Raw genomic sequence first — 27,738 nt, 5'->3', positions numbered from 1 at the left:
TGCTTCCAATTAATCTTCTCTGTCCTTCCTCCCTATAACTGTATTTAAACACAATTCACAAAATAATTTGCCTTAATCCCAGGTATCCCACTACGAAGGGTTAAATAAATGTTCTAAATACTGACTCAAGCCCAAGGCTTGCATTCTTTGTTAGCTTTGAATATGTGTATCCAGTAGTACGTATATGTATGTTTGCCCTTGGGTGTGTAATAGTGTATGCATCCAGTCTATTGTGAGTATGTGTTTGCACTGTAGCATTTCGGAGCTCCGGGCCCCTGCAGATTGGGCCGACCTGTAATTTCATGGTGGCCTGACTCGGCTCACATCTCCAATGAGACTTGTATGCATCACTATTCACAAACCTTTCACTGAATCTACCCACACAACTCCACCATTTTACAGCACAGCAACCACTTAAACTAATTTGCAGCTGCTTTCAATAGCAGCCACTCTGAAAGATCATTTTGGTAGGTGAACAAAATGGTTTCTCAGCTTATTTATATTTGTGTTTTACATTCTTTTCTACCCTTTTTCACATACATAACATATTCAGATAACTATTCCACTGTTTCTGCGGAAGCACTCATCTTCATTATCCTCACGATGAGACGGTTTCATATTATGAAAAAATTGTCAGTCTCTAGACAGCTGCCCAGATGTGCGCTCATTTCAATTACAATGGGTTAACCAACCACGTCGGCAAGAAAACCGTCGCGAAAAGTAAAGAGCAAATGAACAACGAAAGCAAGACAAAAAAAGAGAGAGAAAGAACAGAAGTGTTCTCTCTTGAAAAATCTTTTCTCTTTCTTATCTGTCAGTGAATGCTGTCAAAACCATTTTCAGCCCAAGCAGATGGAGTAAGGAGTGTCAAGACTTTTGGAGATCCAATCGCTTAACTAAAAAAATCTCTCAAATCTCACTGCCAATGGAGCCTCAGAATGAAAGACTAAAAGATAGAGAGACAGGCAGAATGAGAAACAGAATGCAAACTGCCTCCCTCTTGACAACCTTTATTCACTCAATTACAAAACATGTCCTGCGGCAAAAGTCAACAGCTGCAGGCGAGATAATGAGTATGTAAACTTCTATCTTTGCTCAGGTATTTATTTCACTCACACACTTAGTCTGTGTTCTTCTCTCTCTCTTTCTCTCTTTTGATATAAATCCAGCTTCTCTGGAATCTGGAGAACATCTATTCATCAGCATTTCTAATTACCAGTCCACGTAAGTCTCAGTCTGAAGGCAAGTTTGTGAATTCAGATCTAGCTGAAACAAGCTTTAGTGCATAGTTGTGTTCCAAAATGTGTCAGACAGCAATTCATAATACAGCACAATAATGTTTGCAGTGTCAACATATACTATTATCATGGTGGAGCAACAGTTTGAAGCGAATATTGTTGAGATGATAAGGTAAAGTCAATATATTTATTGCAATGTAATATATCGCAATTTAATAACACATCTGCTTTTATTGGAACAACACTGCTTTAAAAGGTAGCTATTGGCCCCTTGAGTACTGATGTTATGTATGTTCAACTTGACAGACAATGTGACAAAGTCTCCGTCTTAGTCTATGACTTCGAAATGAAGTGTCATTATGTTAAATTTGCAGGCCCTTTGACCAATTTGCTCCTGTGTACGATTATTAAGCGGGACAGCGTTTTCACACCTTGGTCTACGACAATGTGTGGGACATCCTTCTCAGCAGGAGAGCTGCAGGTGATGCGATTTCCCTCAACCAGACCGTCCATCTCTGCTAGGTCTTCAAAGGTGCAGTTGACCCCTGCAGAAAGTTCTGGCACATTATGGGCCTCCAAAACAAGCTGTTGAGAAAAAAGGAAAGACAACTTGACATTAAATATTGAAGAAAAGGACAGGACATTTTGTGTGTTTTGGTAACTAATAGACCTTCTATTCTAAATAGAAGAAATAGAGAAGTACAGCTGACAGTGTTTGTACACTAAGTAAACCGTTGAGGTGTTGCCACTAAAACTCCTGTAATGTGGATATTTCCTCACGGCGGTGATTTAAAATACTCTTGAGAGAGAGAGAGGAGTCTGCAGACTCCACACATGGGAAATCTCATTCCAGCCCAGACATCAAGACATCCCAGAAAACTCACATGGCCATTCCATAAATATCCCAGCTGACACATGGTCAACAGTACACCAAAATCAAGCCATTGAACCAGCGGCCACATATCTACTAAATTTCCTGGAGGAAAATGTCTGGAGACATCAAGAGACTTTAGTCAGCCATCAGTCAGCCTGTACTGACTCTAATGTGTTTCACTGAACACAAGAGGAAGGGAAATTGAGGGAGAGAAGGAGAGAGAGAGGGAGAGAGAGAGAGTGTTGTGGGGTGAGACATTACACTCTCTTTCTTCTTTATGACTCATGAAGAGAGCCACTGCTCTCTCGTTCTTGCTGTGTGTCCTCTATTCCTGTTGCCCACAATGCCCTCTAATTCCAAATCTTTGAAAGAATTTCAAGTTCAGCCTTGAAGCACATAGTGTTGCCTGACACCCCATTCACATGAAGTGAGCAAAAGAGAAGGAAGAAAAGAAGAATAGAAAGAAAAGCCAAGAAGAAAAGAAAGAAAGGTGCACTAAATAAAGTCTTGCCGTTTAAGCTAATTAAGAAGCCTGGATGGGACACCAGCACACTAGCAACCCATTCTGTTCCCAAAACACATAATACTGTATGTTGGTAACAAGCAACGCTGATCTTTTCAACATTGAATACAGAACAGAAAAAGCAGCTGATGTGGGATAGAAACAAAGACAGCAAGAGAAAACGACATTGTATAAACAGAAAATAATGAAGCTGTATGAAAGCTATTCTCTGTTTAAAATACCCACATGGCTCTCACTGTTAGTTTGACTCAGTTGGGGAGCTGTTTGGGGAGGCATGCAGTTATGCTCTGTAGGGTCATCGGAGGAGGTGAATTGGAAGAAATCAGAATATCCACACTAATAGGAAGCCACAGCCTTGCATAGAGTGGTGCCACTCTCAGCCTTACATTTGTGATACTGGCTGAAAGACCCTTTACTCAACAGATCGGCTGACCGGGGCTGTTTTTAGATTGCTATTTAATGAAAAGGCAAGGACATGTAGCCGACACTTTCCCCATCTCGCCCTCTCTCTCTCTGTTTCCTGCTTTCCCATTAAAGTTAAGGATGCACCGTTGGATGGCTGTGCCACTCTGGGATTTAATTTATTTTTCCTTTTAGAGATGGGATGCAGAGAGAATTTCTACAATTACATTTCAAGCAGTGGCTAACAAACCCACACCAATCGTGATAAATATGAAAATAATTCCATGCAGCGATGAGAGGGACTCCACAAACAAACAAAAAAGAGGCCTCTCGCAACAGTGGGTATGACACGAGGAATATAGTCTCCTTGTCTACCTTCTGCCTCAACAGAAAAAATACATCAAGACAGTATGCTCTCGTGGTCTTCAGATGCTGATGCAGGCTTCAAATTACGCTTCAGGATTTGCGAATAGGGGGAACAAAGCTGTCACTGTACCCTTCGAGACCACGAGAGCTACACGACTGTAACCATTGTTCCCCTGTTGGACTTGAAAATGGCACGGATGAAATCAATCTACATTTAAATTTATTCTGAGAGCACATATAGGGTTAAATCCAGTCTTGATAGACATTTTCTGTAAACAAGTACCTTGTAACATTAATCCTACTTGAGAATAATGCTACAGCTATGCAAGGCTCTGCATATCAGAGTCTGTATATTATCTTAAAGAATCCTCTTAAGCAAATCCATGCATGACTTTGAAGAAGATCATTTTAATAAAGATTTATACATTGTAAAAGCAGTCAAACACATTAGTGAAATTAATGTATAGCACTAACATTAAATAGTCAGCATTTCATCATTTAAAAACGTTTTTTTTTATGAGAAATCCTAAATTTATCGTTGTGTGCCTGGTTAGGACACAATTTAAAATCCTAACACAAAAACATAAAGAGAAAAAGTGACTGTCCTAGGGCTTGGGACTGACATGAAGGGATCAACACACTCTCCCAGTGTAGCCTATAAATCACCTACTATTTTGATTACATTAAAGAAGCTATGACACTAGACTTATTTAAACACAACAATACCATGACACAACCAGCTTTGTGACTGGAGCCAAACATGTGATACGGTCAAGCTACATGACATTACTTCAAAAACCCATAAATGCAACAGGCAAATCCATAAAGGCTGAACTCACAAGAGCATGATCACATTAATGATGGAGCCAGAACAGCAATGGGCTCCATAACTAAATTAGTGAAGGCTAATGTCAATATGACCAATGTTTGGCTTTATCCTCAGAAACACTTAAAGGGCCTCAGTATTTCTTGAGTATTCCTTAGGGAATAAAGGCATTTAATGGTTTGATTATATCACAGCATAAATGGAAAAGTGAATGACACTTTGGTTTAAGAGGTGATCCATCCATCCATCCATCCATCCATCCATCCATCCATCCACCAATCTATCATCTATCCATTCATCCATCCATCCATCCTCTATGTATCTACTATCATCCATCTAACTATCTATCATCTATCCATTCATCCATCCATCTGTTCATCCATCCTCTATGTATCTACTATCATCCATCTACATATCTATCATCTGTCAATCTATCCATCCATCCATCCATCCATTCAGCCATCCATCCATCTATTAAGGGTGTAAAAAAATATTGCATCGTACTGTATTGTATGATACGATGCTCAATATACAATACCATATGTATAGTATGATACATAAACACATTATAGTGTAATTAAACCAAGCAGCGCAATTCTGAGAGCTGCAGAACAGTCTCCTCCCCCGGAGAGTCGACGCTGAGCTACACAGAGCAACACACAGTACATTGGCGAGAGGATCGATGGCGAACGGCAAGTAGATTGTACCATAGCGGTACAGCTTGTCGAATTTACCAAACAACGGTGTCATGTCCTGGTGCTACAGTACATCAAACATATCGTTTTATTTATGCTGACATCACTGCAAAAATTGTTGGATTTGTGAGGCAGAAACAGCATCAGTAAGTTTAACAGCCGCCTCTCCTAGACGACACCGAGCGTGACATGCACAGCAAGACACTCATAAGTTATGAGCCATAACTATCAAAATCTGACAATGTAAGAACCCTGCAATTACATCAGATAATTATCTGCTTTAGATTTCAAATGTAAACAGCTTAAAGAACAACACTTGTGCACATGTTATAAGCCAGTATTAATGGTGGTAAAGTTTACATGCAAAGTGAAACAGGGGGAAGAGGGCAAAATATATTTAGCTCAAGCCGGCAAATAATATTGGATTATGTACATATATCATAAAACCAGAGGTCAGGTTCCTCTCAAGTTTTTTTTTCACCACTAAATAACAATCACTTCTGCTTGTTCACAGAGGGCTTTCAGACAAGGAATGATTTTCTATAAAGCTGCTTTGAAACTGAGTTCATTTTAGTTTCTCAACAATCAAACAAAATAAATTCAGTGAACAAATCCATCTGCTATCCATCCATCCATCCATCCATCCATCTATCTATCCCTAAATGATCTGTATCTTGTATGATTCTTTTTATATACCATGATAGGTGGGATGAGAATGGATTAGTGCTCACCATGACACTGAATTGGGACACAGAGATGTTGTTGGGGTGAACGCTGAGTCTCACACACTGCTTTATATCAGAGGCGAAACGTCGAGTCTCGGATGACCGCTCACACATCTCCTTCCTGGTGCACCTGGAAAACAAAGATGAAAAAAAAATTCAGATTAACACCTGAGAAAAAAGACAGCCATTGAACGACTGAAACATTTGCTAGAAAGAGGGAAAAAACAGCTGCACAAATGCATCTAACCATCTCCCATCTGTGACCAGCACAGCATGAAGGAAAAAGAACACAAGCTTGGCTACTAGAACACATCCATGCATTATATTTCTGTTTCATATTTCAGAAGGGGGAGGTGGGAAAGAAAAAGAGAGAGAAGGACCAGTTGGTTGTGTTTCTGTTCTCTCTGTGGTGCTAAAACAACAGTGACTCTATTTGTGGAAGCAGAGCAGGCCCAAAAGAGCCAGGGGACAAGCCAGCTTTGTGTTCTACCCTTAAAGAAGCGTATTCATCAGGCCTGGGTTCTGCAGGTGGAGTGAATCAGAGCTCAGAGACCCTCACATTAGATCCAAACACCCTCTGCTCTGATCTGTTCACAACACTGGGTCAAAGAGCTGATCAGAAGACCCCACTTACACTGAGACATCTGATCCAGACACATCATATTACTGCTCAAAATACTGCCCAGAGGTTAAGCACATTTAAGTCTGTTTTACACTAGAGATTTTAGTTGTTGACAAGGCTGGGATGTCACACTTTAAAAACATAAATGTAAAAAAAGAACCAAAAAGGGTTCAAAAGCCTAATGCCATTGGAGAACATAATTAAGTTCCAAAAAATATATTTTATTTTATAGTTATTTTATAAAACCATCTCTGGACTGGTTCTTTAACCATTCTTTTCATAATCCAATCAATTACCGATGGATAAAATCAAGTGCCGCCCTACATTTTTATCTCATGAAACATTCTATTTCTCAAGAAATGTCACATTATGGAAGTAAAATGGGTTGCAAATATCATTTTATATTTACTTCAAGAAGAATAGAAGATTTTTTATTAAGTGCATGGTAAGAGGCCCCAGAACACTGAAATTGAAATTGCCATTTGTAACAGAACGGAAAAATAACCACACGCTAAAGAGCAATTCTGAGTCTTAAATTTAAACACTTCAAAGTTTTACCTGTCTGTAGTACTATAGTGGGAAAAATAGTGTGTCACGGCCTGGGTTTTTCAGTCTGCCATTCCCCTGACTAATCCAGATTGGCTTTATTCAAATCTCTGAAGCAATTAACTAAGAATCAGTGCAGCGCTGAGTGCTTACGAGAGGCAGAGAAGTTTATAACGGATGACAGTTGTGACAGGGTAATACCTCTCCAGAAGAAATGAGAGGGAGAAAAAAAGTGGTAGGACAGTGAATGAATCAAAAAGTTAAGAAGCCCAACATGGAGAACTCAGCGAATAGAATGGGAAAAGGGGAATAATCTGCTGGTGAATGAAAGAGAGACAGTGAAGGAGATTTAAATGCCAACAATCATCCTCTTTCTGTGTGCCTCTGTGCTAAGCAAGTCTAAGACTTGTTTAATCAGAATGGCCTCCTTTGTAGCTCCAATCACTCAGCCTGAATCCCTTTCTGCTGCTGATTTAATAAGCATGCCATGCGCTACATGTTCAAACACATGCACACACTAACACAAGGCTGAAGCTATGGGTGGTGAAACAGTAAAAATTACGAGAAAGTGAGAGAGAGAGAATTGCAGTCACATGCAGAGAGCTGTGAGGGAGACAAACTGTTTAGTGTATCCCTGTATGATTTGGCGAGGCTCAGTATACCGCTGTTAGATACACTTGTCAAAGGCCTTTAATAAAACATCACATACAGTCGCACCTAACAACTCTCTGAGCCTCTTCTGTCCGACACCAGACAATAGGAAAACTTGTAGCCAGTGAAGTCTGTTTAAACACAGACATTACTGTTTATCACCAATAGGGGGCAGATGAGGGTTGTATGTTTATAATTTCATAGATTACAGGGGCTTTGACATAATGTGGCTGAAACAAGTCAGTGCTGCTTGTAAGAGGAGGGATATTTTTTTTGCAAATCAGCAATATAATTATTTTTTTTTAATTAAGCATCGATTTTAGACTTTGGTTTTGAATAAATGAAATGCTGTTAATTAAGTTAAATTAGATTTCAAATGTAATCTTTTTAATCCACTTCAAGCTCTTAAAAAGTATAAATGTAAAAAATACTATTACTACTACTAATAATAATAAAATAAAAAAAACATGGCTTTCATGCAAGATGCTGTAAAACAGCAGGCTGCTGCACAGCTGTCAAAGATGTTAGTCTTTTGCATGTTTACATGGAAAAACACTTAGCAAAACAGCACAGTAACACTGCGTTCTGTTTGAACGGCCCCTTATGCTGGTGTCTTTATATGTGTACATGTACCTCACTATTAAAATATATATATATATATATATATATATATATATATATATATATATATATATATATATATATATGCAAGTGTGTGTTTGGCTAAATTAGTTTATTAAAATCATCTCAGTCCCTTCTGCAAATGTTTACCATCTGATGAATTGATGGTCTCTTTGATAAGGCATCCCACGCACACCTGTCAACATGCGGGAGGTTTGTTTTAATACCTTACCATTAGTCAAGTAAACTGCTCTATTAGAAGATGAATTAGCAATTTGTTTCCCTCATTATGTAAATGTAGCCCGAACATGGAGAAATGTGGTACTTTGATGCAATTTCATTTCCTGTTCATTATTCATCAAAGCGATCAGACAGGCGGGAGTGGGCACACATAAAACACTAGGACGGCCCTACTGGCATCTTGCCCTCCCGCTTTTCCTGTTCCCCTTGTGACCCTATGTTCACGCTCTGACACACTGACCCAAATTTCATTACATCACCTATGCCAGCATAGGAGAGCAGAAACAAATAAATAAACAGGCACATCAATAATTCAATAAATAAAAACAACTAATTAGTGCATGAAAATTAAATATACTGGCTGAGTTTATTTATCTCTTACATTTCAATTTGTTTTGATCAAGGGGAAAAACTTGTAGTGAGGTAAATGCAATTTCTTACATCAAACCCACCCAGAGAGGTAAACTTTCGGAAGAACTAGCAAACAGAATCAGTCAGAAGCAGATAAATTAATAGGTTCTGTTAAGGAGTATTATTTACAGAGTTGTACACGTTGTTAAACCACAACTGGTAATTTCCCCAAAGAATGAGTTTGGGCCCATGTGAAAATAGCACCAACCTCACTATGCCAAACTCATTTACAATAAACACAAAGAACTGAATTTCTCATGTGGGACTGATGACAGTGGACTTGTGCAGTTTAAATTTTGTGTATTATGACCAAAAGCAAAGAGAGCTATATGTGGGACAAATATTGGAGAATAACTCCAAAAGTATGTTTGATAAATTCAGCTATGCTCAAAATAGGATACTAGTATATTGCTTATTTCTGAAGAGTACAGTATACTGATCACACTGTTTATATACTGCACATTTTGAGAATTTTAGCACATTCTGCTGAAAATTGTATGAAATAGTGTTTTAACTGGATAAATGAATAATACATAAATAAAGGAAATCTTATTTCAAAGAACTAGAGACAACGTAACAAGGTCCTGTGACAACAATGTTTTATTACTGTTTGAAAAATGTAGTGCTGCATATGGTTTCACATACTATGTTTTATAACAGTAAGCAGAACACAGTGTATACCAGGTAGTGTGCAGTATGTGAAAAGTAAGTATTCCATTTCAAACATAGTCTCTGTAACATTGTCTTTAATCCCTTCTCCGTTACTTTACTCTGCATCACTTATTGATAACACTGAAACATTGAATATTGAAAACATGGCCTGGACACATAGATTTGATTCGTGGTGTACAACTTTATTTGATCTTATTTCAGTCTCAAAAGAATATAAAATCTCACAGAAGAGATATCAGTTTTTATGTGCATAATTCAGTAGCCTGTATTTTATAACTTCTCAGCTTGTGCTAACAGTTCTAAATATTGACATTAAATATGAATTAGTTCAAGTATTAGTTCCAGCCACTTGAAGAATATCACAGTGAGAGGATGTAATTTTAAAAGTAGTTTCATATGCATCTAGAAATACTTATTTCATTGACTAATTAACATTTCATTCTACTAGAAAGAGAGAGTGAAAGTGTCAAAGAGAGAGCGAAAAAGGAATAATGAAAAAAGCATATTTTAGCTTGAGAACTTGAGAAGCAGTTCTGATAGGAGAGAACAAAATGTTTTTATTTTTTTTTTACTGTGAAATCCATGCTGTTCCTCAGCCAATTCTACTCAAGATGTCTATTTGAACTTCCATAAAGCATAAAGTGCAAAGCCACAGTGCTTCATTATCACTGAGTTCAGCTAAAGGCAAACAGACTTGAATTATAGCCAGTTCACGCTCTATGTGTCACAGTAAAGTAAGATATTAAGATTACTTATGGATGAGTCACTGCATATTTGAATATGCACTTAAATACAGATTCCTTTTGATGGTTATCAAGCCTCCCTCTGGGACGGCTTCCCAAGGGTCTCTTGTGCATGGTTTACTATTGCATAGCCAAGCCTGAGATTCTTAATAGAGTGTCACTACAGAAGAAGAAGTAGTATAAATGTGGGAAATTGAGCTGAACATTTACCCATAGGCCAGACTAAGGTGGTCTATTATGCCTAGTGTGAATAATCTGGTAAAATTGCCATTAATCTCAAAGGCAGTTGCTCGAATGGTGCATGCAACCCTGAAATGAACCTGCATGCTGCAATCTTTTATGTTTATGTTACAGCATCTACCAGCAGGAGCTAATTGCAGAAGCTAACCAGCCAAACCTTGACCATCTGAGATGCTCTTAAAATTCAGCATGCTACCCTCGTATGTTTTAGTACATTTTAAAACCTAGAAGGAGAAGGGAGAGACAGCACTGACAGAGGAAGGAGCAGTCACGCTGACAAACAACAGGTTTAAATTTAGAGGCAGTGCTGTGAGCCAGACCCTTGGAGCCCCCTGTAAGAAAAGAGCCAGTTGGTCACCATCATTATACAGAAAGCAAGGAAGAGTTATGGAAGGAAATAGGGAGGACAGAAAGGGGGAAAGAGACAGCAGGGATTGAGGGGAAGGAGGACAAGGAGGGAGAAAATGAGGAGGAAGTGACTCGCGGAGTGTCATTACGCAGCCCAGTGGCTCTGACCCGATTATTCCCAGCAGAGCAGCAGCGTAGCGGGCCAGACCTCAGGGCCACTGCCCCCCACTGGGCCACAAACCTTTAGCTGAGTGGAAAATTAGTGTGGAGCACCCCAGGAACAAACCCAACACACTGAGGTATACTGAGACATACAGACACACACACACACACACACTACAGAAGAATTCTTCCTTTTGCACCCTAGACTCTAAAAAATACAAAACAAAAAATAGACAGATGACAAATAAGGTGTCAATGGACTTTTTTGTTTTCATCAACATCAAGCTTTTAGGAGAAAAATCATGCTAATAGTATTAAGTGTATATCTTCAAAACCATCTGGATCGTGACCTCTGGATCGCCATTCCAAGCCATTGAGGACTGTTATGTGACTAAAATCTGATTCCAGACTAAAAACCCAGCTAGACAGATGAATATGCCCATAATTCATCTCAATGCCATAAAACCATCAACTTTTCTGTGACACAGCAGAGCTTGCCAAAAAAACCTGCATGCAATTTCAGGAGCTGTCAGACATATCTCAGACCGGCTTCTTCATTTCATCTCTGCACAGTGCCTGTTCCTCCCTGGGCCAGGGGACCTATCTTCCCCTGCTTATATTAAACAGATTATCTGTTTTCTCAAACACCAGATCTGATCAAACATTGCACATATCAACACCAATCTGTCTCCTGTGACTGCCTCCTGGCTTTTAGATATAACTCAGAGGTACGTTTACAACACTTTTATTTTTATTTAATTTTTTATTATCTCTGTAAGTCTAAATCGAGCAGAAGGATTTTCCTCCCTTTTAGCCACAGAGGTTAACAGAGTTTTCAATGGAGATAAATGCACACATGAGGATACAGAAGACCTCTAAGGATGACCAAAAAAGACAAAGGCAGTGTGGAAGTGAGGACATTTAGACTCTTTGTCTTTAAAGTTATTCAAACAGTTTTAAAGAGGTCATATTAAGTAAGTCTCCACCTAAGAGAGTAACTTGAGCATGTGTGAGCTATTGTTAGAACGTCTGTCCACTATTGCAAGAGGCAAACAAGCAGGTCTTCAGCCACCTGAGAGAATGATTAGAGGTCAACAGGTCTAAGCGTGTCCATAGGAAAAATCAATGTGGCAAAAAGCTCAAATTAGAGAGCAGTGCACACAGAGAACAACCTGATCTGGTTGCTTTATGTTCTGTGTCTGTGCCAATTAAATGTGAATGACAATTTCAACGATAGTTTGTGAAGTGACATACCACATTTCTGGAGCTGCTTGGAAATTTGTCTGTATAACTTTTCTAGCCATTATACATGCATGACCTTTGAAACCCACACAAAATTAGGCTAGACAAACACAGAACATTTGTGTCCTATATGAGGTGCATCCAAATAACAGTACACCTGCTGAGGTGAATTCACAGTGGTATTGATTCCCATAAAGAAAGACTATTCTAACATTTAAGATTTGTCTGGAAAATAATGAAAAGTAACATTTCTCAAGATAAACTTAAATTTAGAGCCACATGGCACTTTTTTTTGTTGTCGCTGCTAAATGCATTTAAATGTATATCTTGAAACATAGTTTTATACAGTGTATTTTATATTGTCTATAGTTACATGACTGACAGACAGACAGATGTTGAAGATTTATGCATTTCAATCAAATTGAATCGAGTTATCTTTAAAAATAATAATCATTTTAATAATTTAATTTTGTTAAACATTACACAAATCAATTTTATGGAATTTTTTTATAACATTTAAATGCATAGGTCTTTAAAATATGCTAAAACATTGCCTATTCTGGGTTTAGTGAGGCTCAGCATGATGAAAAATATGATTACACCAGAGACTATTACAAGGTCATGGTAATTCAACACAAAAACAGAATATCACATGATTAATTATCTTCTGTCACAAGGAATTACCAGTGGATTTGTTCTAGTTGTTATTACATATGTATAATACATTTATTACATAAACATGATTGTACACAGTTGTAATAGAGGTGCTGTTTCACTTTAAGAACTCCGGCTCATTACTCAGCACAGAGGAGCCGTGCTGCCAATGCTCTCATCCACCCATCTGTCTCTTTCTTTCTGAAAATACATTCTGTACACACCTCCTTAACTTCATCCATATCTATTTCCTGTCTTTTCAATCAATGCCTCTGTTCTCTCTCTACTCTCTCTCTCTCTCTCTCTCTCTCTCTCTCTCTCAGGTGTATCTGTCTCCATGTCTAGTTCATGCTCTGTCACACCTGGACAGGCCACCCCTCTTCCTGTCTCCCACCCTTTCATTCTCACTCACTTTTTCTCTTGCGCATTCTGTGGTGACAGCGTGGTGACAGTGAGGGATAGGTTGAGTCGTGTTGGGCTGCCTGCACTCTCAGAGATCTCTGTGACAGTTGTGATTGTGGCTGTAGTTCTGTCCTGATGTCTCCGTCACTTTTGGAGCATGTTCCTTTCGCTCAACCACCCTTAAACTCCTCCTTAGAACCCATTCAAGAGCTCCAAGCCAGGGGTCAGTCCTGCTCCCTGGGGAGATTCCACTCTCCACTTGGCACAGAGGGTGATGTATTGGGCCCAAAACAGCTCAGGACTGACTCGACCCGATGGGATTTTTTCAAGACAGGCTCTGAGTCTTTATTAAATAACAGCAACCTAGAAGTGACGAATATTCTTTAAATGGGTCATATCATGCATTTTTATCATTTTATTTTTCCTTGAGGTCCAATTCTAAGTTAGTAAAGGTTTTCTTTGGATCAAAAGAGCTATACATTTGTTTTTCGTTACCATTTTCACCCTTTATCTGAAAATTACAACAAAACAATATACAGTATATGGCAAGAATGAACAATATTATTGTCATAAATTGACTAAATTGTTTAATCAAAATTAACAAATGCTTTAAATGGTGTTACTAAAAGTGTTATAATTACTATATTAGATGATAGATAGATAGATAGATAGATAGATAGATAGATAGATAGATAGATAGATAGATAGATAGATAGATAGATAGATAGATAGATAAAGATGCATTTTTTCAAAAGAGCCATAGCACAAACGAGACTACTATATAATAGGTAACATGTTGTAATATGAAATTGACAATAAACTATTTCAATATACGATTATATGGTCAACCCCCCTGCCATGTGTTGGTGAATAGTTTTGCTTTATTGATTCTGCTTTAAAAAAATTATTAATTTATTGAAACACTAAAAACTTCTAATTCCAAACTGCACTTAAATCTAAATGAAAAAGGCAATTAAAATAAGGAAGTGATTAACAAATCTTATATATAACCACCTCCCCAAATCCAAACATTTACCATCTCCAACAGCCCCATTTGCTATCACGCAAGCATCCGTCAACGACACCAGGTTAAAAATTACTAATAGCCTACAAATTAAGAACTAAATGTAAAGATAATTACAATAATCATAATAATAAATAAGCCTAATAAATTCCCTTGTATTCCCAAAAAATGCTGCCAAATGTGTGTTCTTATCGAATGTGTTTGTATTGCGTTTTGTTAATACAGTTAATGCTTCCTAAAGAAAAGAAAATAGAACTCAATTTTAGGTTCAAGGTGAATGTGTCTTGTATTACTTCATGATTTAATAATTTTCATCTTATTTTCATTAATACAAAGATATACATTTCTGAACCTGCATTGTTGCCTTCACAATGTGTAAGAGCAAACTGCTCCATCACAGTACCTCACTAGATGATCGGAGATTATTTGCAGCATTCTTATAGACTAATTTATTCCTGCAAGCAGTTTTCAGTCGATTGAAATAGAGAAAAAGGAGTTATATCTCTTTACATGCGCGTGTTCCATGAGACAGGGTCCCGCTGCATGCCTCTGTACAAACAGCGAATCCGACACGAGCAATGGCGGCTTTTCTTTTGTCTGTTCTTAAAAATGTAATAAAGTGTGTTTCTTAAAGCACATATATTTTTGACTAACAGCATTTCTTGTCATGTGTCACTCTGAGATGTCTTACAGGCCATGCTATTTCACACCCTGGGCACATGAAGAAAATGCTCTTAGCAGCTAATATCAATAGTTATTGGGAAACGAGGCCCAGAACTCTATGAATGTGCTTGTCTTGGAGAAGCGCTTTCATTGCACTCGTGAACAGCGGAGCTCACTGCGCACACATCAAATCAGACATGCATTGGTGGCTTTTCTTTCATCTGTTCTTCAAAATATAATCACGTTTCATCAAACATCCATCTTTGTGTCTAATTTATTGTAATATATCACTCCGAGAAGTCTTACAGATCACCTTCCACAGTGGCTGGTACATCAGCAAAATACTCAGCATAAAAAACTGCATTTGGTGGGTGTTCATTTCAAACCTTGTTCACCAGGAGTAGGCTGTATGACAAATTCGAGAGAAAGGAAATCAATACAGTGTCATTGACTTCAAACTTTGTAATCGCACTCACACTTTCCGCAGGAAAATGATCTCTAGAAAGTTTTAAATGATCATGTGTTGGAGAATGGTGAGACACCTGGCTAGCCACTTGATTTTTAACAAAGAGCCACTTGTGGCTGGTGAGCCATTGGTTCCCGACCCCAGCATAAAAGGAACAAAAAGGAACACTTGGTTGCTTGTTCTGTTCCCATTAAACCAACCAAAACACAAAGTTATAACACTAGGAAGCTACAGCAATGACTCATTGGTGAGATCTGTCATGAAGACTACACTTGTAAAGAGTTTCAGCATCAGCTAGACTCAAAGAATTTCACTGTGCCATCCTTTCCTGTGGCTGCTCCTGACAGAATTTTATAGCGACAATAACACATGAACAGTGCTCTGAAAGATGATAGTTTCCTCTCTCATCTCATATTAGAACAGAATGCTGGGGAAGGCCCCTCAGGGGAGAGACTCTTCTAGTAGCATAAAAAGGGACTCAAAAACACACATTTACATATAGCACATCAAAAACTGCTTTCTCCCAGTGCAGCTACACAAATGCAAGTTCTGGACAAGTAGATAAAGCCCTGCATTTCAGAAAGCTAGAGCCAAAGATATATGCATATGTGCCCAGATGTCAATGACAATTTATTAATGCTGACAGTAATATTGGGTTTGATCAAAACATGACTTAGCTGCTGATCATTTTCAAAACAAAACAGATTCTAAAATGGCAGTAGGATCTTCTTAAATGTTCTCAAATAAGAGATGGAAACCAGAAGGTTGCTGGTTTATTCCGAAAAAGCAGTGAGCTATGAACAATCACCATTGTGCTTAAGACCCATTACCTTAGTTAATGGCATCATTTTACTGCATAATCATTAGAAAAACCCTGAAATACAAATATACACAAGTATATATATATATATATATATATATATATATATATATATATATATATATATATATAAATAAATAATTAAAAACCTCCAGATGACATTCAAAAGTAACTAGCGACATGTGAATGGCAGTTCGTTGCAAACTTTTTCGTAAAGGAAACTTCGACCACTACAGTATCAAACAATAACTTTATCTCTCAAAATCCTCAGTAACAGGCTGTCAAAAAGAATGACGGAGGGAGATATGTAGATATTCTTGATTTGGCACAAAATAATATCCATCCCATAGCATCCTAATAAAGATATATAAAATGCATTGTAATGGAGTATGAATTTGAATCTCTGTCAATCAGTTCCAATCTATCCCTGTCAGTCTCTGTCTTTGCCATCTTCAGAACGAAAGCCGGAAGTCTGACAGCCTTATTTTCTCTGTCTTAATTATGATTTACAGCCTATTTGTCGCCACGCCATGCAAACCATCACAATTGCTGTTCAATCACACTCTGTGCAAAATGACTGCCTGCAAAACATTTTGGCAATGTTTCCATGACATTTGTTAAGCAGTCAGGAGAGTTATTCACTGCAGCCCCCGGGAACTGGTGGGATAGTCAAGGATGGATGTAATGTTGTTAAATGTGGTGAATACGTTTTCCACTCAATCTGGGAAAATTCTCAGATGAAATGAATACATTAGATAGGATAGACAGATTTGTGTAGAATACAAATATCTATAACTCAAATATTTTTTTCTACGCATTCTGTGTTCATAAAAATGTAATTTGATTTCTGACGTTTTTTTTACACTGACATTTCACCAGAATTCTACAGATTTGTCACAATCAGTGCAGAAAATTTGAAAAAAGTGTGCAAAGGCTAGACAACAATACTAAATCTAATGTCATACAAACCCTATCCATCCTATCAAGACAAACAAATCATACTCTTCATGTCAAAAGAGAACAGAGAGGCAGACAGTGATGAGTAATAATTAAAGCCTCAACAAGTAAACAAACTGCCTCACAGATTACACATCTAAACATTTAAACTCGGAGAACACATTCTGACAGAGTTATGAATTTTTGCCTCTCTGCTCCTGTTTTCCCAGACTAACTGACTCTTCTGGAGATCTACTGGGTAAACAGGAGTCTGGAGCAGGCGGCTTTGCTCCTGTGTTGACAGTGAGAGGGGAGGTTATTTCAAGGTTGATTGGGAACAACAAACTTGCAGAGTGGCTTGACTAAGCAGCACTCCATCTGAACATTTGCCTGCTCTCCCCTGCTCTCCAATCAGACAGGACTTTGCTATGTATTATAGCTGTAAAAATATCACAAGGGTGTTATCATAGGCACATCTGAGTACTCAGGTTTGTTGAATAACTGCAGTTTTTAACTGAAAGATGCAGCTAAGGCTTCAGTACAGGATATTAATCAATTTATTTAGGGCTCATGTCTTGAAAAATAACTTCAGGTTTTTATGGCATAATGTTCATCTCTTTCTTTCTGGCTTATTTCATTCTTATGTTCAATCTCTCTTTCTGGCTTTTGCATGCTCTTTTACCTTTTTTATTCTTTCTTGCTTTGATTGCCCTTGCCTTATTTCATTTTTTGCTTTTATCTGTCTTTCTTGCTTTTGTTCGTTCCTTTTGTCTGTCTTGATTTTGATTTTACTTTGGGCTGTCTTGTTTTGGTTTGTTCCCTTGGTCTGTCTTTGTTTCTTTTGTCTGTCTGGTTTGCTTTCATGTGATCCTTTTTGTCTGTGGATTGCTTTTGTTTGTTCCTTTTGTCTGTCTTTCTTGCCCTTCCTAAGTTGGAATTCAGCCTCTGGAGTCAATTAGCTGAATGTTCCAATTCTCCTGTGTTTACATTTTCATGAAATAAAGACTTGGGATAAGTTTACACTGTTCACCAGGACCAGTGGTAAACTGTTTGTAGAAAAAACCCCAGGGTCTGAGGGGGGACAGTATGTGTGCAGTGATTCAGTCTACATTCTGAAGGTCAGAGCCAAGCATTCTGAGACTGAGTTAATGCATTGTTAATTTAGTGTCACACAATCCTCCCAAGCGAGTCACACACACACACACACACACACACACACACACACACACACACACACACACACACACACACACACACACACACACACACACACACACAAACACAAAAACACACAAAAACACACCCATGACCCTTAACCTTTCAGCTCCATTTCTCTAGGATCAATAGCAGCATTTCTCTAGGATCAATAGCGTCATGGGTCGAACAAATAAGGCCAGGCATTCATCCGTTTAGTGTGTTGTTTTCCTTTTCTCTATAGTGATTGTGTGATTTTCTGCTGACTTTTGCACCTCTCTGGAGGACTGGAGTAGTCTGTCCCATCACAGAGAGCTGTTCTCAGTCACAGTCTAGATTAGTATATTCATGCTCTGCTAGTCAATGTATTGACCTCACTTAATACAAAACAATATGCACAGATAAACTAAGAAATCTCTGCTCCTATGTGTCATGCTTCTGTAGATAACCAACAACAGGGACAAGTGTGTGATGAGGAGGAGGGTGAGGCCGAGCCGTGATGGTGCACAGCTGGAGCTGAATCAGCTGATCAGCAGGAGAGAGATAAAGGGCAGCCAGAGGCATCAGCAAGGTAGGTAGAGAGCGAGAGATGCACACGGCTGCGCTACATGTGTGTGTGTTTATGTTTTATGTTGTTTAATTCATTTATATAATTGAACCTTACAGTTTCTGTTAAGCCAGTTCCTGTCTCCTCCTTGCACATCCTTTTAACTGTTACAGTGGTGCCGAAACCCAGGAGGGAGGAGGTATGCGCTGTTGCGGAGTCCTCGCCGCTGCCATTTGCCTGGCGAGCAGCCGCGGTCATCTGCCTGGGGATGGAGGGTTCGCTGCTTGCTGTCAAGGGCCGGAGGAACCGCTGCCATCAACTGAAGAAGGTGATGGCAGCCAGAGGACTCGCTGCAGTCCACCGGGGGAGAAGCAAGCTGGTGTCAGCCAGAGGGTGGAGGCGCAGTTGAGGACCTCTCTCAGTGTCTCTCCACTCGCCCTTTCCCTCTCCCCATGCCTCCCCTCGTCTCTCCCCCAGGTTCACAGGAGACAGGGTGGACCACTGGCTGACAGAACAGACTGGTGGCACCTCAGCCTGATTCGGGCGGGGGAGGAGTGCAACGAGGATGAGGGCATGGCTGGGCCGTGATTGTGCATGGCCGGTGCAGAATCAGCTGATCAGCGAGAGAGCGAGATAAAAGGGAGCCGGAGGCACCATTTAGAGAGAGAGAGAGAGAGAGAGAGAGCGCACGCGTCGTGCGCAGCGTGTGTGTTTGTTTATGTTGTTTTAAGTTAATTTATATCATTAAACCTTACGTTCACTGTTCAGCTGGTTCCTGCCTCCACCCTGCCCATACTTTTAACTGTTACAAAGTGTAATCATGATTGTTTTCAGTGCTAACTATCTCAAATACAATCTGACTACTATGAGGCATAAATCTTTCTAAGGTATGTTTAGATCTTGCGGCTTCATAAGACATCTGGTTTTGACTGAGGAAGCTCTAAACATAGTATTCAGTACTTCATATAATTGAATAATAGTTCAGCATAATTAAAATGTATTATTTTAATAATCACAATATTTTTGTTTTGTTTTGAGTATTGACCCACTAACTTAGCACCGAATCTTGAATGCAGAGCTCTATTTGAGTGACATGTTGCTGCATATGTAGAACATATTGGTCAATTTGAGGATCCATGATGGTTAGAATGCTGCCTAAGAAGAAAGATGCCTGTGTAGTCACTAGACAGCAAGGAAAAGAGCTATCGTGATATGAGTCCTAAGAGGCAAAAAAGAGATAATACAAGCACCCTCACACCACTGAGTCGAAATTTGAATGCAGCACTATTGAATCACACAGACATTTCTCTACTTCCATCTTCTCTAATGGTAGAGCAATCTGATAAAGCTTAAAGCTTTGTTCACAGATGTGGGTGATATGTGAGCTTATTAAGGTTGAACCTCTGTCTGTTTCTCAGCATTAATCCGTTATTACAATCTTCTTGCAGTCTGCCACACACAGTGCAGATGGGGTCACTACCCAGGTCCCGCACAGCCTGGCCAATTGACTATTTGAATGTAGTGGTGAAATCGCTAATGATAGTAGACTGATTTCTAGAATCAGTCAGAAGTTCAACATTCATACCCTGCAGGCAAAATTCTGAATGGATATTCATACCAATTGGAGACTCCCTCAAGAGATTTACAAGTAATACTTTTTCTTTCTCTCTCGTTAACAAGGTGAGTTCATAGACGATTGGAGAAGATAGCATTTTTAAATGCAGGATTTAGTTTGCAGGATCACATACATTATCAAAATGCTAACACTGTAGTACACTGCAAATATTATTTTGTCAGGTTGCCTAAAACAGTGCTTCATGTGGCAAGACCTAAATTAATTGGTTTTATTCAAATCACAAACATTATTTAATATGACTGAATAAACATGACTACATTAGGCTTGACCAATCAAAATTAATTTTGAAACACACTGCAAGATCAGATAGAAGTAGCTTCTAAGAGGCAGTTCATACAGGACATTTTCTTCCATATAAAAACAGCTTAACACAGCACAGCGGAATGGAATAGAACACAGAGATCTCAAGACACATTTTTAAATGTTTTTTAGAAATGTTTGAAAATTTTAAACTTATTAGAAATGCAATGCAAATGGCAGTAGACACCGATAAAAAATTGCAAAAATGTTGCAAAAGCCAACAACGTGACAATGTGTACAGCGGATCAGCAATTTTAAAGAAACATTTAAGATAAAAAATAATTCAAGGCAACTTTACTGTGCATTTTGTGTGACGTTTGAAATCTTACAATTAGAGAAAGGTTTAAATAATTTTATGGGGGACATAAAATCCAGTAAGACAGCATGTCAGCTTCCTCGTCTATCTCAACAAGATGTAAACAAAATCTAAACATAAACATAAAAAAAATGTCCAAAGACCTGGATACTATGGCAACTGTAGCAAAATGTATTTAAATGTCCCTCGACCACCCAGAACATCTTTGCACAACTGCAGAAGAATGGAGGTGCACGTGGTGTTTCTATATTTCTTTAAATCGGATCTTAAAAATACATTGAGTTTCTGTAGCTTCATAAATGAAAACCTCTTAAAAATGTATATTGTTTTGACATGTTGATGCTTTGTAATGAGACCATCAAACAGCTGGTGGTTGGGAACCATTCCTCTAGATAACAACTCAAATGCACAGGGTTTGGTCATTGAACAAAATTCATATTTCTCACTCTCTCTTTCACTCATGTTGCTCGTCATTCTATCTCTCCAGGTCAGACAGACAGGCCTGTGATTGAAAATGCCCAGTGGATCAATTCCCACATTCCACCAGGATTACCAGCCTGCTTCAGTGTGTGAATGCTCTCAAACTGAAATGATCAGGGTGACAGTAGCCCATCTCGTTTCTGCACTTCTCTCAATTGATCTGTTTTACTGTGGCTTTCATCTCCTATTAAAAACAACAACAATACATTCAACGCATGAGGGGGAAACAGTTTTGTGGCATATCAGTTGAGCTATTCTGCTTTAACCACTGTTACCTTTGAAAAAACAGGGGGAATACAGTCAAACACTGGGACCTGTGGCAGGAGCCATCCCTGGCATGAGAGAGCCCTTTCTGGGCAGGACTTGAGTTACAGGGGACCTGGTTAACTATGCAGGGGAGAGGTGGATGGGAAAGGTAAACTCCAGGGCAATCAATCAGCCGGGGATCTGGGGAGGCCAGATCGGATTGCTCGACTCCATCTGAGAGCGGTGCTGTTCACTTTCACTGGACATGAGGCCATGAGAAAAGAGCAGAGAGAGCGAGAGAGAGTTGGAAAGTAGTATAAGAAAGTAATGAAAATGAAACATAAAAGGGATTTGTAGGATAATATGAAAATGTAAGTACATTGTTAAGTACTTGTTACCTTCTGAATAATTTAATTCTGTCTTTTTTATTTGCTAATGATTAATTCCTATTTTTTTTTACTGTTTTATATAATTTTATTATCTTTCCATAATTACATACCATAAAAACTTAAATTCTCATTAACATATAGATTATAAATTCTATCAAAGTTGATAAACCACATATGAAAAGTATGTAACGCATAGGGGCGCCACGTTAAAGGGTTGCCGGCAGTTCACTAAAGGGGGGACAATCGCTTATAAGGAGACGACACAATGCTTATAGGAGGACGACACACCTAACTCCCCATTGCTAGACAGATAGAAGGGGGGCTAAATTTAGTGTTGTTAATCTATTCGAAAATGTGTTGTTGCACCCCTGACTGTAGAGCATTAGATACAATGTTTGTATTATGTAAATACTTGTTGTTGCATTGCATTTACATTTAATTACATCTGTAGTTACACTGTTGACCTTACTTCTAATCCTTAACCTAACTTTACCACAATCCTTACCCTAAACCCTAATCTAAATCCTAATACTACCCTTAAACATACAGTACCTCAATCTCGGTAGCAGCAAATGTGAATCTTGTAAGAATTTTTCAGAGCAAGTACATTGTATTCTAAGTATTTTAAATGTTTATTGCATCAAACACTTCCTTCCCACAATACAATCTAAAGGTTACAAAAATCCCAAATAATAATACAATACAAAAAAAAATCACAGCAAATTGTTAGGCTTTATCCTGTTGAAGGTTTGGTGAATCAGTAAGTGCTCTGGATCAGAGCTAGTGGAACAGGAGCAGAACTCAAGGCTGAAACTAACAAAAGTCTTTGGAGGAAGGAGAGAGAGAGAGATTGGAAAGCGTGTCCTTGATACACATGCCATCTCTATACACACTTCTCTTCAAATTCAAATGAGCTTTACTCGCGTGACTGCATACAATGTACAATGCCAAAGCATTCTGAAATAGTAATAATAATAAAAAAATTATAATACATTTTTTTTTACTACATACTTAAAACTACATACAGGTAAGTGTACAAATTGTAAAGAGAACTAACTACAAAGAACAACGAGTAACAGTGTGACACTTTTAGTATTTTGTGAGGGGGTCACCCTCCCCCTCAGATCATGACAAGAAGACATATACTCTGCAGCTAAATCTATACATTCAGCTTTCTCTCCAATAACTAATTCTGCTGACTTCAGGATGTCTCTGTTCTGTGAGTGTAAAGTGTGTGTTTGTAATGCTCTCATATTTACTGCACTCAATGAGGAAGAGGGGTTCATCATCTATGACTGCTTGAGTGCACTGTGAACACAGTCTGTTCTCTCTGGGTCTCCAGTTCTGACTGTGTCGACCCGTCTCTACCGCCAGACTGTGCACACTCACACAATACTTTGTAAGGAGCTTCCTGTGATGGTAGTCTTTAATTTTGGTCAGGTATAGTACCAGTTTATATTCTGTCAATTTGTTTGTTTCTTTGAGTTTGCTAAGCCAATAATGGAGGTATTCTTCTTGGGTTGTGTTTTGTGTTTGTATATATTTTGCCTCTCTGAATTGAATTGATGCATTTAGCTGGTGTTTGTCCACTAAACTGCTTTAAAGGGTCACTCTCTGGGAGTGCTGCTCTGTGTAAAAAAGCACAGTGATGGTGATAATCTGGGGAAGAGTCTGATAGGTGGAACAAGAACTTACTGGCTCTCTTTTGAATGTCAGTCAAAAGAGGGAATCTGCCCAGTTCTGCCCTACAGCCCAGATTAAAAGCACTTCTGTGAACTCCCAGGATATTTTTACAAAATTCAAGGTGGAAAATTTCAATTGAAACTTGGTCCCAGGATTCATAATTCAGTTTATATTTGAGGCCATACTTAAGTATGGGCTTGATGACACTGTCAAACAATTTCTGCAACAGTTTAATAGGGAGTTTAAATTTAAATATTTTCTTATACTATAATATGCCCAATCAGCCTTGTCTGTTAGGTACTTTATTGCCAAGTCAAACTGTCCAGAAGCCGAGATAGACAGACTAAATAATTGTAACTGGTAACATGGTTAAGAATTGCTCTCCCAAGTGTAAAAACATATTCTTTTGTGTTCAAGGAGATTTTTATTTTGAAAAATTATCCCTTTTGACTATCCATGTTGATTGGTAATGCCCAATTACTGCAGTAATTTTCGAGAATTGAGAGGCTCTTCAGTAGGCGAGAGCAGCAGCAGGTCATCTACATACAGAACACATTTAATTTCTCTGCCAGAGTCCAGGGCTACATATGTTTTGCAGCATTGTGGCCAATTCATTTATGCAAATATTAAATAATGTTGGGCTTAGGCTGCAGCCTTGACGAACTCCCTTATTCTGGCTGAAATAATCAGTTTGTCTGTTGTTTATTTTAATGCAGCATTTATTGTCTTTGTACATGATCTTAATTAAATCATAAACCTTTCCTCCTAATCCACTCTGAATCAGTTTTAGGAACAATCCATCATGCCAAACTGAATCAAAGGCTTTTTAAAAATCAATAAAGCAGCCAAATATTTTTTCCTTGTTTTGTTTGGTGGACATGTTTGTGTATAAGTGTGTTCAGTGTGTAGATGTGATCAGTTGTTTTCTGTTTAGGCATGAATCCAATTTGACAGTTGTGTAAAGTCTTGTTTTCTTGGAGATATTGGGTTATTCTGTAATTTATAATGCAACAGAATAGGTTGCTGCTCACTGAAATGCCCCTGTAGCTGTTTGGGTTAAATTTGTCACCTTGTTTGAAGATTGAAGTGATTTGTTTTTATTTCAAATTCTCAGCAAAGTGTCCTGATTTTAAAAGCAAATTGAATAATTTGAGAATGCCCTCATTCAGTTTGGGGCTGCCATGTTTCAACATCTCATTGCATATTCCACCTGAGCCTCAATGATTTTTTATTTTTGAGGGATCTGAGTTCCTTCAGTGATATGGGGTTGACACTTTATTGTGCATTACAGATTAAATAGTTGGGAATACAGAATTTTTGGGGTGGGGTTTTGTTTGGGTCATAGATTTAGAATTTGTTCTTTTTGTAGGACTTACATAAATTGTTCCATAATTCCAATAATTACTTTTGATGAACAGCTTCTTCAATTTTGTTGAGCTTTGTTGCCATATGTTCGGCTCTTTGGCTTTTAAGCAGTGACTTGTACTTTTTAAGAATTTGTTGCTAGATGGTACATCTTAGTTGATTTTCAGGGTCTCTGTGTTTTTAATTTGATAACAATCGAAGTTCTTAATATTTAATTTTTTTTATTAAACCAGTCAGCTATCGTGATTTCCTTTTTTCTCCTGTTCAGTTTTATATTATTCAGTGATTTGCTGGCAACTGTGAAAAAAATGCTAGTCACTGTTTTATTGCCAAATTGATGCTTTTCTCATCTTTTCCATAAATGCTGTGGAGTTCAGCTTCATACTGAGCTGGACTGTCTTTTGTCCAGAAGAATCTGTTTGGGAGGGGATATAGTTTAGACTCCTGATTTGAAGATGGTAGAAGGCTGGCTGACTTGTTCAGACTAATGACAATGTGACAGTGGTCTGCGAGAGGTAGTTGTGGCATCACTGTGAAGTAATTGATATTGTTTTGATCTAGATTTGTGATGGAGTAGTCCACTGTGCTACTACCTAAAGAAGAGCAGTAGGTAAATCGACCCTTTGTTCTGCTGTTCACTATGTAGAGACCTAGGCTTTTACAGAGCTGCAGAGCTTGTTTTCCATTTCTGTTTATTGTGTTGTCATAGTTCTGATGTGGTTTAGCGGAATGCTTATTTTGATTTATATTTGTATTATTAATAATATACTTATCTCCAACTGAACTAATATAATCCAGTTCTTTTCCCAGTTCTTGCATTCAGATCCCCCATTATCAGGACTGTGCCAACAGACTGAAACTGAATGATCTTATAATTAGATTAGATTAGATTCAACTTTATTGTCATTGTGCAGAGTACAAGTACAAAGACAACGAAATGCATTTAGCGTCTAACAAGACGTGCAAAAAAGCAGAAAAGTGCAATGTGATATCAAGTATAGACAGGTGGTGCATAGGCAGGTACAGAAATATATTGTGTTAAAGATCTCCTCATTATAATAGGCTGACTCATGTGGGGGGGATGTAGGTGACACACAGCTAAGTATCCTCATCTGTACAAATGAGTTCCTTTTTAAATTTAATCCAAATATGTGTTCTCCCTTTTTTTAACAGGCTGAATTTAATGGAAATGATGTTCTTTAAATCAAACAATAATTCCTCCTGAATCTTTTCCATTTTTAATATAAGTGTGTTTCAATGATGGTATATGTAATTATATATAGTTTAAAGGAGTGCAGGTTTTAAACTTTAATCGACTCCATGTCTCAAGTAATATTATGATATCTGAACTATATACAATATTGACAAAATCAGGGTTCTTGCTTTTTTCTCCAAAACCAGCAGAAAACATTCCCTGAGACCCTGCATGTTTCTCATCCACTCTCCTGGTGCTGAGATCGTTTGTCCCAGTGTGCAGTATAATGTAAGATGGCATTCCCAAAACATCCTCTCTCAGCAGCTTCAAAGATTGAGAGGTGGGACACCAGAGTTTCCTTAGAGTTCACCTGGGGAACAGTCATTTCTGGCCCAGGTGGTTGCCGTTAGAGTCACAGAGGATGATGATGTTGTCTCTTCTGTTCTCTGTTGGGTGTTGTTGTTGTCTGTGGATATATCTGTCTGGTGCTGATGTCTTTTCTCTTGGCGTTCTGAGAAGCTTGAGAAACATGCAGGGTTGCAGGGGATGGGATGGTGTGTGTTTGTGTTGACACTGCTGGTGTTGCAGTGTTTTTCTGATGTGTTCTGGAGTAGAGGTTTTGAGTGTTTCTGTGCTGGTGCACTGTTACTCTGTGGTTGTGATGTGTTCAGTGTTTGTGTGTAACTATTGTCTCATCTCCTCCAGTTGTTTCTCTAGCATATTACTATGTTGATCTCTTTTCACCAGCTCCTCTCTCACCCTCTTCAGCTCCTCTTGCAGCTCCTGGTTGTTCTCCTCCAGCTCTCTGACAGCAGAGCAGATCTGTTGAAGTTGTTGTATGCTGAGGTCGCTGGTCTGGTTTTGGAGCAGTCAGAGGTTATTGGGAGTTTCCTCTAAACAGAAAGTAGTCCAGCTCCAGCTTCTGACCCCTGGACCATGACTGTACCTTTGTGATACAAGTTTACAATGAGTTGTCTACCTTTACTGATGCTACCTTTTCTTCTGCAGTTCATGGCAGTTATGAGAGTGCTGTGCCAGGTGAATAGTTGATCAGTGAAGAAGAGCAGGTTACACCAGACCGGACTGTTGGGTTCTGGTCCACTGTAGTCAGACAGCAGCATCTCTGGAATATTTCATCTCTTTCATCTTCTTCTTATCTTAGTTTGATTTACATTCTGCTGGATATATTATCTCCAGCTCCTCTTAATTTTAGAAAAATGCTACTGCCTTAGGCGGTCCCAAGCTGTGATCAACAGTGTTAACTGCCATGGAATG

General features: G+C 38.6%; 1 protein-coding gene across 1 annotated transcript in view; it reads right to left on the bottom strand.

Moving 5' to 3' along the window:
* Positions 1 to 27,738, bottom strand: part of plxna4 (plexin A4) — a 264,215-nt gene that overhangs the window by 61,589 nt on the left and 174,888 nt on the right. Inside the window, exons 5-6 of the mRNA XM_052118648.1 lie at positions 5,656 to 5,779; positions 1,670 to 1,823 (exon numbers count right to left, since the gene is read on the bottom strand). Of these exons, the coding sequence (XP_051974608.1) occupies positions 1,670 to 1,823; positions 5,656 to 5,779 (278 nt within the window). The remainder of the gene's footprint in view (positions 1 to 1,669; positions 1,824 to 5,655; positions 5,780 to 27,738) is intronic.

Source organism: Xyrauchen texanus, chromosome 45, assembly GCF_025860055.1.
Source record: "Xyrauchen texanus isolate HMW12.3.18 chromosome 45, RBS_HiC_50CHRs, whole genome shotgun sequence".
Lineage (NCBI taxonomy): Eukaryota > Metazoa > Chordata > Actinopteri > Cypriniformes > Catostomidae > Xyrauchen > Xyrauchen texanus.
The sequence above is the reverse complement of the archived record's forward strand: the minus strand, read 5'-3'. Positions and strand labels throughout refer to the sequence as shown.